The 14231-nt window shown below is 40.3% G+C and overlaps 1 protein-coding gene across 2 annotated transcripts in view; it reads right to left on the bottom strand.

The window, feature by feature from the left end:
- The window catches only part of LOC120720657 (polycomb group RING finger protein 3), a 74353-nt gene that overhangs the window by 35277 nt on the left and 24845 nt on the right, over positions 1-14231 (bottom strand). For both annotated transcript variants that reach the window (XM_040010417.1, XM_040010418.1), the window contains exon 2: positions 2170-2279. In XM_040010417.1, coding sequence (XP_039866351.1) covers positions 2170-2184 — 15 coding nt within the window. In that variant the 5' untranslated portion in view covers positions 2185-2279. The remainder of the gene's footprint in view (positions 1-2169; positions 2280-14231) is intronic.

Here is a 14231-nt window from a genome sequence, read left to right as displayed (position 1 = left end):
TTTCATTTAGCTCTGTCTTGGTCTTCTGTCTACTGTCTGTTTTGCTGCCTCCATGTGCAAACAACGAGCAAAAGGCATATTCAAAATCCATTTTTATATTCTGGTGGTTCCGACACAGTGTGGCCTTCCTCAGCGCCCTGCTTTAGTCAGTCTCATTCAGATCGAGACGGATGTACTGACTTAGTTACAACTGAATTACAGTGGGGAAAACTACCTGGAAAACTACCTGAAAAGCTTTATTTTTGTTTTTTAAAACTTGCTCTGATCTCCACTGTCACAGATCATTTTTAGAAGAGGATGTCTGAGTGGCATCTTTCTCTTTTATGTGACTGGATCTAGCCCTTCAGCCTTGAAGAGTCACCCTGAGGAGACCCACCACTCTATACATGTGTTTATGGTTTAGTAAATTTACCATAAGGATCAAATGTAATTAATATGCAAAAGCTGCAATATTTCCTTCCTGACAGATAAATCAGAGACATAAAGGTTGACAACAGCAGACTGACTGCTGAGGCCAAATGATCAGATGTGCAACAACCAGTAAGGATACCTCAGATAATGGCCAGCTGCACTCAGTGAAGGAGACAGTGAGACAGCCAACATTCATTATTTAGAGGCTCAAAGCTGCTCAGAAATCCTTCCTGAGTGTCAGACCGATTCAAGAGTCTCCACACCAGGATGGAAAACAATCAAAAATGTTCCTCAAAACATCAGGTTTTCACACAAGTTTAGAGACATTTAAAGAGTTCGTAATGAACAGCACTTACTAATGATAGAAGAAGTTTGTGGTAAGATAATAAATAAAATATTTTTGATCAAAGGTAAATACTGAATAAAATTTTTCTAAATTTGAAACTTTATATTTTAGCTAGCATAATATTAAACTGAACATCTGTCATTTATAATTACTTCTGGGGGGAAAAAAATAAATAAGTAATAAACCAATTTTTCAGGCAAAAAAGCAGTTTGATGCAGAATCAAATGTTTAAGTTCATTACTAAATAATAAATATGATGCTAATTTATCCATTCAACTCTTTAGCTGCCTCCCAAAATGTGAACTTTTCAGCCTTAGCTTTCAAGCAAATGGAAGATGAGCTCACATTTGACTCTAGAATACTTTGGTACACACAGGAGTTCAAAGTTGACTCAATAACTGCAAGGTGCCCAAATCCTCAGCCCTCTCATCGTGCAGACGACTGGTGTGTCTTTGTGCTGATATGCTGTCTTTGGTTTTGTGTATCATGGACAAACGTCTCCACTTTGGTCCAGAAGTCTTGTAGTTTGTTAAAATTTAGCTTTGCAAACCTAAGCCGTACTGTCATTTTCTTTTTAGAGAGAAGAGGCTTTCCTTTCAAACCTTCAATACTTGTTCAGACTTTTTCTAATCGTACCATCATCTGCTTCAACCTTTAGGAGGATACCAAGGCCTGTACAGTCTGAGATGTAGCTCTCCATTTTTTTCCTAGTTTCTCTGAGCAATGCACAGTCAGACCGTGGGGGGGAATTTGCTGGGACATCCGCTCATGGGAAGAATTTTGCGAGTTAATTTAACATGTGCTTTTGTTAACGTAAATGGTAAATGGACTGGTTCTTATATAGCTCTCTATCTGAAAACTCAAAGCGCTTTACACAACTCGTTCATTCCCATTCACACAAGCACTTTTCTGCGTTTTTTAGTGCTGTCTAACTAACATTCATACACACATTCACACTCTGATGGATGCATCGGAGAGCAACCTGGGGTTAGAGGTCACACTCGCTGACGATGAGTTAATCAAACTTATTTGTCTGCTGCTTGCCTATTAGCAGTAAAGCTGTACATTTTTTTAAACCATACTGCTGTATATAGCTCAAAGAAGAAATTATGATATTTTAATTAAATGAAGGCTATTTTCTGTAAACATGTCAATAAGCGTCCCTTGAAATTTTGGCTCATTCTTCGGTCTCCCTTGGACATAAAATGTTTGAAAACCACTCAAATGCTCAACAATTATTTCACCATTGTTATGAATCATAACACCAAAACAGAACGTTTTTAGAGGACAGTTAATATCACAGGTTATACATAAACAGAAACTGAAAAGATGAAAGGAAAAGATGCTTCCTGTTATTGTGAAAACATTCTAACTTCTTCAAGCACCGATAAACCTCACAGAGCGATTCTTACCCCTAATACCGCCATGCGTCAACTGTGGGTGGTGCAGCAGCCACGTCTCTTCCTGTGGTTGTGCGGCAGTCAGTGTTAGCTGCTCATCCTGAAGAGCCTCTTATCAAAGCCTACAAACACAGAAAGAAGCAGATTTAATATTGTAAATAATAAGTAATTATAGCAACAGGGCCTTGCTTTAATATCTGTGAATCAATTCACCTGATTTTGATGGTTTAAAAGATCATCAGTGTCTTATATATGAAAAAACTGTGAATAAAACATCAACCATCTACCAGCACGGCTGTGGTTCCTACAGGTCTCTAAATCTGCTGTCAGATTTTAAGCATCCGTCCTTCTGTTAACTTGAGCTGCTCTGCATAATCATAGAGCCAGAGTACCAGATATTTAACCTAATAATTATTTAGATTTTTAATTATTAAAATAACAGCTTCATATTTGGTTGTGTTTTACTGAAAAACCAAAGAAAGAAAGCCACCCACAGTCAAAACACTCTGGAAAACTACACATCTCAGTACCACCCACACGCCACAACGACTGCTCGGCCAGAGGGAGAACACACACACACACACACACACACACACACACACACACACACACACAAAAGCAGGATTGACTGAAACCCCGCTTTAGTTTAACATTGCACAGCGTTCGTGAACGTCACCGTCGTCCTCCACACAAGGAAAGCGGCCATGCTGCAGTGACTGGCTCTGCCGCCGCTGTGTGATTCATCACCTAATTGTAGGAGTCCAACCACACCAGTCACGATGGGCGAACACACACCACCCCTAACGCTCCTTCAAACACACACATACACACTCACAGCTTCAAAAGAAACTGCCTTCAACGGTGAGTCTGCCAGCCTTCCTCTGTCTGCTCATCAGACCATGAAATTAGCCCAGTTAGTTGACAGAGATGACATGCGGCGACGGTTGCTGAGGACACACACACACACACACACACACTGTATGGCGGCCTGTTACAGATCGGCAGCACGTCGATGAGATTCACACACATGTTACAGTCACATGACATCCAGCAACCTTTCTGTGATGTAATCTTTGATATTTCTTCAGACGTTGGGTTGAGTTCAGAGTTTCCAAAGCCTGAGATGACCCCCACCGGGAACACACATAAAAATAGCTTTAAAAAAAATAAAAAATAAAAAATAAAAAAATAGAAATGAGCTTAAAAAGGAACCAGCATGAAACATCATTTTACCCTAGCCTCATCATTTGCCACAATATGTGGATGACTTTTAAATGTAAAAATCCACCAGCGCCTTGTGTATCTACTCCTGTGGTGGATGCTCAGACTTAATAGTTAGGTCAGTAGAGGTACCGATAAACTCTGTGAGCCAAAAGCTTAAACTTAAGACTGCTGTAAACACCATGTTCATGACATTTTGTTCTTCTTCTTTGTTCATCTATTACGTCAGAGTGGAGATATCCTTTATATGGTTTCCTCAGAAAAATTGCTGCGGCTTCAAGTTCAAGGGCAGCCAATTAGGAGAATGATGGCTTAAAGGCAGGTGTGGGTTATAGTTATATTGGGACTCAACTATACTCTGTTGCAGACCCGAGGGCCTAGTAGTCCTTCCTGTAATACTATACATGCCTATAGAGACAGGCATGCAAACATCTGACGATGAAATTTGTATCCCACAGTCCCTACTGCTCCATGGATACGGAAATTATAATCCTGGCCTTGCCGGCACCAATTTATGAAGAGATATATATTAAGCAGAATTGAGTTCAGATTATTGGTGGAGCCCTAGTCCTAGTTTCTCATGCAGCCTCTGGGAAAATTAATTGCCCAACGCTGATTTAAAGGGATGCAGTAGGGAGCTAAAACAAATTGTTCAGCAGAAAGACTGACTGACTGGCTCCATCACGCAACATTATCAGATAAATGAGGCTCATTTGTCCCATTTTGAGTCCAATAATAAACACATAGGAATAAAACTCTCCTTGAAGCATGTCAGCTGCTTTGAAATACACATTTGTACACCTGAACTTTACATTTCAACATAAGAGACTCTCACTTTAATGTAATGTTATATAACATTACAGGCTTCCTGCCAGTTTTGAACCATCATGTTCCCAGAGGTGTTGGATGTAGTGTTGGTCATTTCTTCCACACAAGCCCGATAAAAACTGCTTCTTTGTAGCCGAATGCGCACTTCCGACACTTTCTAAAATTTGTCATTTCTTGCTTTACCTTAAGTGACTAATTAGGTATTTAAAACTTAACAATTATTGGCCCATAGCAGCTCTAGTATGCTGAAGCATCAAGACATAACTGATTAAAAACAGAAGAGGAAGTGTCCACAAACTTCTGGCACTGCAGCGTGCATGTGAGATTAGTTTGCAACCTCTAAACAAAACAATTACAAACCTGTAGCAAAGTCAGTCTTCCACATCGTATTGGTTTTCATCTTTATCACATGCACTGTATCTGTATTCCTTATGAACACGCTGTTCTGAGATCACGTCTTTATTTGGACAGCATAGGGAAAAAAATACCTTCAGGCTGTCAGAGCTTTGCTTTTAAATCATATTTGACCATCTATGTCTGTCTGTGGGATGGAGTAGAGATGAAATATACAGTATATATATATATATATATAGCGTACCACATAACAAACCACAACTGAGCTCAGCTCAGTTCAGTGCCAACTTGAGGCCGCTGCATTCAGGGTCATTTAAGGATACCAGCTATTTAAAAGCTGCAGAAAGCAGCACAAAAGGCACAGCGCTTCTACCATTATATTACAGGGAGTGCAGAATTATTAGGAAAGTTGGATTTTTGAGGAATAATTTTATTATTGAACAACAACCATGTTCCCAATGAACCCAAAAGACTCATTAATATCAAAGCTGAATGTTTTTGGAAGTAGTTTTTAGTTTGTTTTTAGTTTTAGCTATTTTAGGGGGATATCTGTGTGTGCAGGTGACTATTACTGTGCATAATTATTAGGCAACTTAACAAAAAACAAATATATACCCATTTCAATTATTTATTTTTACCAGTGAAACCAATATAACATCTCCACATTCACAAATATACATTTCTGACATTCAAAAACAAAACAAAAACAAATCAGCGACCAATATAGCCACCTTTCTTTGCAAGGACACTCAAAAGCCTGCCATCCATGGATTCTGTCAGTGTTTTGATCTGTTCACCATCAACATTGCGTGCAGCAGCAACCACAGCCTCCCAGACACTGTTCAGAGAGGTGTACCTGTTTTCCCTCCTTGTAAATCTCACATTTGATGATGGACCACAGGTTCTCAATGGGGTTCAGATCAGGTGAACAAGGAGGCCATGTCATTAGTTTTTCTTCTTTTATACCCTTTCTTGCCAGACACGCTGTGGAGTACTTGGACGCGTGTGATGGAGCATTGTCCTGCATGAAAATCATGTTTTTCTTGAAGGATGCAGACTTCTTCCTGTACCACTGCTTGAAGAAGGTGTCTTCCAGAAACTGGCAGTAGGACTGGGAGTTGAGCTTGACTCCATCCTCAACCCGAAAAGGCCCCACAAGCTCATCTTTGATGATACCAGCCCAAACCAGTACTCCACCTCCACCTTGCTGGCGTCTGAGTCGGACTGGAGCTCTCTGCCCTTTACCAATCCAGCCACGGGCCCATCCATCTGGCCCATCAAGACTCACTCTCATTTCATCAGTCCATAAAACCTTAGAAAAATCAGTCTTCAGATATTTCTTGGCCCAGTCTTGACGTTTCAGCTTGTGTGTCTTGTTCAGTGGTGGTCGTCTTTCAGCCTTTCTTACCTTGGCCATGTCTCTGAGTATTGCACACCTTGTGCTTTTGGGCACTCCAGTGATGTTGCAGCTCTGAAATATGGCCAAACTGGTGGCAAGTGGCATCTTGGCAGCTGCACGCTTGACTTTTCTCAGTTCATGGGCAGTTATTTTGCGCCTTGGTTTTTCCACACACTTCTTGCGACCCTGTTGACTATTTTGAATGAAACGCTTGATTGTTCGATGATCACGCTTCAGAAGCTTTGCAATTTTGAGACTGCTGCATCCCTCTGCAAGATATCTCACTATTTTTGACTTTTCTGAGCCTGTCAAGTCCTTCTTTTGACCCATTTTGCCAAAGGAAAGGAAGTTGCCTAATAATTATGCACACCTGATATAGGGTGTTGATGTCATTAGACCACACCCCTTCTCATTACAGAGATGCACATCACCTAATATGCTTAATTGGTAGTAGGCTTTCGAGCCTATACAGCTTGGAGTAAGACAACATGCATGAAGAGGATGATGTGGACAAAATACTCATTTGCCTAATAATTCTCCACTCCCTGTAGAGACACTTCCACCATTGTCAACTATCAGATAAAAAGCAGCATCCTGGAGGACAAGTGGGTAAGACACACAGCTTTTAATTGCAACTACCATTATCAAATTCATGAAAGGTCTCTGATGCATTTCAGTCTCCTCTGTGTCTCAGCTCATTTCCTGCCCGTCTCACCTGTCAGCAGCAGAGGTGGGAATCACAGTGACTTACAATCTGATACCATCATTTCACATTGCCCGCTGAATTATGCATTTATTCACCGCGTCATTATTTCAGTGTGTGCACCAGTGGTGTTCAGTTTGAACGAAGCATCAGCTTTATTAATTAGTGCCACACTACAGGCATCTGGCAACACAGTAACAATCTGATATTAGGGGTAATTTGGTGAGCTGTAGGTCACATTGGGCGATACACATATGTTACACCCTGGACAGGTCGCCAGTCCATCTAGTACTCAGAACAACAACTGCTCACCCCTGAGGCCAATTTAAAGTCACCAGTTAGGCTAATGTCTTGGACTTGGGAGGAGGCCAGAGTACCTGGAGAGAACCCACACAGGCACAAGGAGAATATGCAAAGAAATAGAAAGGTTCTACCCAGCCAGCAGGTATAATGTGATTCTCCTAAATTATTTGCAATATAGTTTCATTTCAGCTTTCCTGCATCTCAGTTTCACTCCAATGTGTCCTCACACATAAATCTCACGTGGAGTGAATCTGACTGGTGAAGTGAAATAATCAAAAAATCAAGCTGACATTACCACATTAAGATTACTGCAAGCACAATACAGCCCATTGTGCTTGCAATGCTTCCCGACAAGGGTTATGAGCAAATCTGCTGGGCTCCACGGGGTCTTAGTGACAAAAATGTTGTCATCAGGTAGTGAAAGTAGGATTCTGTGCATGCCTGCCAGGTTTTACTGACCACTACAGCGTACCAACCATGGCAGTTAGGGCTGCACGATTAATCGTTAGAAAATCGCGATCTCAATTCATACTTATGTGCGATCTCATTTCCAAATGACAACGATAAAAAAATAAATAAATAAATTTTTTTAAAAAAACACGACGATGACAACTGTACCGCTTTTTGATCCGGGACGTAATCTGCATGAACAAGCGCTCACTCTTCCTGCTCAACAAGTGGCAAGGGCGGAGCCTTATACCACGTGGTACAGAAGCTGTGCCGTGTGATGCTAAAATTAGCAGGGAAAAAACAACGGAGAGCACGTCAGGGATGACGAGAAAGTGACAGGAGAAAATCCGTCCCGGTCAACCACCCAAACACCAATAACGGGAACCTTATACAGCGTTTCCCTATACACGTCGAACTCCCGCAGGCACAAAGAAATTACGGAGGCTATCACTTATCACATGACCAAAGATATGGCTCCCATCAACACTGTGCAAAACGAGGGATTTAGGAAAATGATCAACACCCTAGACAAACGCTACACAGTGCTGTCCCGCAACTATTTTTCTATTGTTGCACTACCTGCTCTATACACGCAGTGTCGAGCAATGGTGGAGACGGAATTTCAAGCAGTACAACATTTTGCGGCAACAACAAAATGTGAGACATTTGTGGTTTTTATGTTTATTTATTGTTTTTATGTTCAGTCTCAACTGTTACGAAGTTGATGTGCAGTTAATAAGTGCAATAAATATTTATACTGGAAAAGAAAATCGTGAGAGAATCGTGATCTCAATTCTAAGCAAAAAAAATCGTGATTCTCATTTTATGCAAAATCGTGCAGCCCTAATGGCAGTCCTCAAAGAAGTATAGCAGGAATAACTGGTCTGAGTCCACAACAAACTATAGGCCCTGTTTTACAACAACCCTAAAGTGAGAGCAAGAAACACCAACACAGAAAGACTCACTATGACCACAGTTTGTGTTTAAATTTAATGAATAAATAAATAAATATACTGCAAACATACCAAGAAAAGCTGTTGGTATCAGAGGTGTGAAATGCCTCCTAATTGCCAACTCTTTGCTGTTGGCTTCCTTCATCACTATACTCCTTTTAGCTTTATTTAGGCATAAACAGGCAGATATGAGCCAAATATCTGCGCGGCATATCCCTAAATGATGCTCTGAAAGCTTTTCCTGACTGCTTGACATTCAACCCTTAACCTGTATTGAAAAAGAAGAAACTTCACTTCTTTTTTTCTTCACCCTCATTATTCTGAAGTCATGAAGTAGTGATTCAGAGCGGTATTCTGTTCATAGTGTAGAAAGTCTGCTTCAACACATTCACAGTAGATATAAACACAAATAATAACAGCTTCCTTTTTGCCAGGAGAAAAAAGGCAAATAACTTTTTCTGTCCGTCATATTGAAAGGCTTATTTGCACATTATATTTGCTAGAATCACAAAGAGCCATACGATATCCCACTTTTAAGTAAAACAATACAGCAACAGAGGCTAACCAGGGGGAAATTGTTCCTTTGGCAGCATTTTATCTACAAACTTCATTTCCTGAAGTCTGTAATTGTTCTTGTGATTTGCCACATCAAAATTCCTGCTGCTTTTTCACAAAGAGATGTGAAAATAACTTCCAATATTGCACTTTTTGCTCTTACCCACTTTTATTTTCTCCTGCTGTCAGTCAAACGACCCCACATGCAATTTGCAAGAGGCTGCGGTGCACAGATGTCTCAGCCCAGCAACAAAAAGTGCTTCACCAGACAAGACCAGGTACACCGTTTAAGACTTCAAATGTTTTGGCACTTTAAATTTAACACATCAGAGCTCAAAAAGTCTATTTTATAAATGTATTGGCTCATACAGCATCTCAGAATACTAAAAATGAAATCTCTCACACCAATCGCCCAATCTGGTTCTGCCTGAGGTTTCTTCCTCTCAAAAGGGAATTTTTCCTTCCCGCTATTACCAAAGTGCTTGCTCATAGGGGTCACATCATTGTTGGGTTTTTCTCTCTATGTATTATTGTAGGGTCTACCTTACAATTTAAAGCACCTTGAGGCAACTGTTTTTGTGATTTGGCACTGTATAAATAAAACTGAATAGAATAGATCCATTAGAATTCAGTACCACGTGATGCACACCCCATGACATCATTTGTACGGGACACAAACCAAACACAACAATGGAGGTGGTATAGCTGCTGCTCGGTGCACGGCTTTTTGTCAGACCATAATGTTGGTTTTTGTGGAACTGGCCAAATTCAAATATGACAGTATTGATTTTTCATGAAGGAGTCGCCCTTATGACTCATCAATTGGTGGCATGCAATCTGCTGGTGTCACTTTTTCAGATCACCTCAGATTGCTTGGAACCCCGTCTGAGTAGGTATTAAAAAGTACCTGGTACCAGGTGCTACCACCTAATGGAAAACCCTAAAACTAAAAGTACTCGTGGAAAAGGCCTGTTTGTCTAATTTATTTTAGAAACAGTTAAAAAACATCAATCAAAGAAACATCAATCACATCTGAGAAAGTTCATCTTTAAAAAAAACAAAAAAAAATGACTGAAACAACTAAAATGATAGATGATAGTTAGTCTAAATCTTTCTTTATGTAGAAATCACTTCTGTTACTTAAAGAAACTCCGATACTGAGTAAGAACGTGAGATGAAAGTAAAAGTAGTAAATTATGTGGCTCCGTTCCCACTCTTATTTTCTTTTTGGAGTGATTCACGATGAGACCATCAACATCATCACAGCCTCCCACTCAAACCTGTCCAACAGAAACTTTTTGCCACAAGAAACTCACATTCACGCCAACGGCACTCTCCTGAAACCAGTCGCTCTGGTTTTTCATTAGCCACAGAAACGACCACATGAGGCTGATCACAGCACTGTTTCTCCCCCTTGAAAACAGACGTCAAGGCAACAGTTTTAATTTGTGCTGGCGATATTCATCTATAGCTTAAATAAAAAGGTATTGTTGCGATGAAGGCATCTTGGTATGTTCACTTCCAGTCTTTATCAGAGATCAATTTTAAATGATCTCTGATGATAAATCTCAAACATGTAAGAATATCTCCTGTGAGGAGGCGCCACAAACAAAGATTTATTCAAAGAAAGACCACACTCCCAGAGGTCTTTACACTGCAAGGTAAACCTACCCTGAGGGACAGCGAAGCTGAAGGGGAGGCAAGGAGAGCGTTATGAGACAAAGGAGAAAAATGAGGTGAAAGACTTTGAGCCTGTCTGAAAAGCATGTTTAGCTCACCACAGAGACATTACTGTCAAAATATAGTTTCATCGCCTATAATTCATGTCAAAACATATTTTTTAAAGCTCCTTAAATTTAAATTTGTTCCTCTAAGCAAAATACAGTCAATTCAAAACATTTCAGGGAGTCATTTCATATTTTTGGAGCTGTTGTGTAACAGCTTGTAAGCAAAGCCAGCTGCCTCAAAAGGGCAGAAATAGCAATGCAGGTGAAATTTCAGTGTGCCGACTTTCGGTGAAGGTCAGAGGGTTTTTTTTGACCCTCTTGACCCTTGAGAGAAACAAACTGAGCCGACCAAATGACATTTCACTGCAGCAGGTTACTTGTTACAGTCTGCCAAGTGCCACCTTTATGTCATGTGGTGAATGAATAACTTGAGCAGAGTCAGGAGGAAGACGACCATCATAAATGATCCAAACTAAACATGTTTTTAGAGCGATTTCAAAAATATACACAGATATATGGAACGATTTTCTTGTTTGCATTCATTCACTTTAGTGATATTACTGTTGCCAGGCATTATAAATCATGTGCAACTCTTTCCTAAAAACCCAGACTCACTCACACTATTCAAAAAGATGCAAGTAGATTAAGTCAAGCTCTTAAAGGTTGCCTGGAGCTTTTGTTTCTAGATCACCTGCCTGCTTTGGCTTTTGTTTGGCTTCAGCTCTCCATCCTTCTCCCTGTGGTTAACGTGCAGGTCTCCTGAAGCACTCATGTCGCTCGGGTTGCACCACGAGACATCTCGCAGTGGACTTGTGCCCTTGTGAGATGGGTTTCGCAGTCAAAAACACCCACTAGTCAATTCCTAAGGTAATAAAAGCAAGTTCCAAGATTTTAACCTTACATCTAAACCTGAGCAGAAACCACTGCAGATGCTTAAAGGAAAAAAAAAAAAAAAAAAAAAAAAAAGGTGATAAGAGAAAGTTTGAGAGTTAAAAATCTTCCATTTTGGACAAATTGAAGGCGATTACTTGATGCTCTAGACAGACAAGAAAATAGTGCATTACAATAACTTAAGTGGGAAGAGATGAAGACATGATGGGCATCGCCAGTTCACTCTTTGAGACAACTGTCTGCAATTTTGCAATAGCAATTTTTATTTATTATTTTTTTAAATTGTAAAAAATGAGAGCAGGTCAGATTTAATGTGAGCATCAATGATAATCAGGCACACTGCTATTTACTATCTAACCATTAACTAACCATTATCCAGTTTGGGTTTACAGAACGGTACAGCTGAATGTCGTCGACATACAGATCATAAGAAATGGTTTTAAAACTCATAATGTGACCTACTGGGAGACTATTCAATAAAATAATAAGTAAAATTAATAAATAAGTAACAAGGCACTTAAACCACATCTTTGTGGAAACCTGCATAGTGATACAGCCAACATCTGGCCAAAAACTACCCAAAAGCCAGGAATTAAGCGAACCACTCCAAACACACCAGAACAACAGGCCAGATAGGTCGGTCAACTGGTTGCTAGGCCCATTAAGGCCTTGATGATTTCAGTGGCTGCATGCAAATAATGTGAAGAGGGGATTAGCAGTGAAAATAGAACTTTTAGCAAAGAAAGGGGTATTTCTTTCCTTTGACAGCTTTATTCTGGACATTAAAATGTGTTTACTACCAGCAAATCTTCAATTCTTACTCAGTAAAAGTAACAAATCAGATCTGACCATCAAATTAAAAGAGTCAAAGGTTGAGAAATATTTTTCCTGCTACTTTTGAACAACCTCTAGACCACAGAGAAAAGCTGTGTTATGACACAGCATTTCAAATTCGAGTGGCGTTGGTTGTGACCACAATGACAATGGGTGATCCTCAGTCTACAGCTGCATCGCTGTTTCCAAAAGCTTAGTGTAATATCTGCAGAGGGTTTCAGAAACAACACACCAACTGCTCATGTGGAACCAGGTAATAAGGGGAACAATTTTCTTTCAGATTGCAAACCATGACTCTAAATACTTCGATGAATTATCTGAGTGGGACAAAGACAATTCCCAAACACTACAACAAATGGTCGGGGGGAAAAGATAAGCTAGGTTTTCTAAGGCAAGTAAAGAAACAAAACAAACAAAACAAAGCTCATCTAAATAAAAAAGAGAAACAAAAAGAAAGAAAGAGAGAAAGAAAAAAAGAGAGATCTAGGCACCAGTGAAGTGTGGGGCTGTCTGCATGGCAACTATTGGACAAGTCACAGAAAGCCACAGAAAGCCCAACAACCAACAGTCCCCAAGTGAAAAACCCAAAAGACTCAGAGAGATCATGCAACGGGCATGCAGTAAAATCTATGAAAAATCTCATGATTTTACTTCCTCCAGATATTTCTTGTCCAACAAAAGCTCTTTTTATGTCATCCTGGATTCAACTGAACTAAGCAGCAAGTTAGGTTGAGCTTCAGGGAGGTCTTCTAGGGAAAGGGGTGCACTTGATCTGAGTAGTAATAAAAAGTTAGAAGGATAATCATTTCATCCCGATTATTTTGTTTTCAAGATTACTGGAAGCGAAAAATCATAACTGAAAATAAAATCTGATTAATCACCCAGCCCAGCTGATGAGTATTAGTGGATGCCGTTTTAAAACCAGTTGCTCTGGGCAGATGGGATAAACTAGTTGCTTCAATAAGGTAATTAATAATCATCGCTGCAAACTTGATGAATCTATTTGACTTTAATGGCTTTCCTTAACAAAGTCACTAGTAAAGAACGTAATTTTATCCCCTCTTTGGGATCATTGTTTTCTTATCTACACACAAGGATTTTTTTTTTTGTTGCTGTCGTTGTTGTTTTTTGTTGTCGTTGTTTTAAATTGCAACGAGACATTTCTTCCTCCCTACAGCGGCTTTACAGCTTCCAGCGCACTCATTGATTTTGAGCCACTATTATAATGCAATTCACACTCAGCAATGCAGCCAAGACTTAAGATTAACAACGTTTGCAGTCAATCATGAGCCGAACAACTGGCTCAGTAGCTGATAAGTACACAGAGAGACACACACACTCTCTCACACACACTCTGGCATCACAAAGAGCCCCTGTTGGCCTGCCTGTGGGTATTGGAGTGTTTGGCCTCGGTATAAATTGGCCGCCAGCTGGAGCGACGGACACTGAAGGCCTGCATCAGTGGACGGAGCCAGGAGGAGAGGCCTCTGCTTGTTGTGGAAGCTCGGGCCTCATTTCAATACACACACATAGACACAAACACATACACAGAGACTAAAATCCACACAAACTACACAAAAATGGAAAAGCACTCTTGCCTGAGTATTCACACACTTGCACACACATCCACCGTCACACACACACTTATTGTCTCCTCTTAATTCTGTTTGATGGCCCTCAATCCTCCAGCCAGTACTCAGTGCCTGGGGAAATCAGTCAGACAATAGACGGGATCCAAAGAGAAGCAGACTGCAGCAGGCCAGGAGGCTGTACGCGCTGCCAGGAAGCAGCAACACTTGAATAATTGAGCTCTGAGTTGAGGTTGTGAGGGCCAGCGGTGGAGTTATTGAAGCTAA

This window comes from Simochromis diagramma, unplaced genomic scaffold (genome assembly GCF_900408965.1).
Source record: "Simochromis diagramma unplaced genomic scaffold, fSimDia1.1 OVJJ01000585.1, whole genome shotgun sequence".
Taxonomy (NCBI): Eukaryota; Metazoa; Chordata; class Actinopteri; order Cichliformes; family Cichlidae; genus Simochromis; species Simochromis diagramma.
This window is presented reverse-complemented; position numbering and strand designations above follow the sequence as displayed.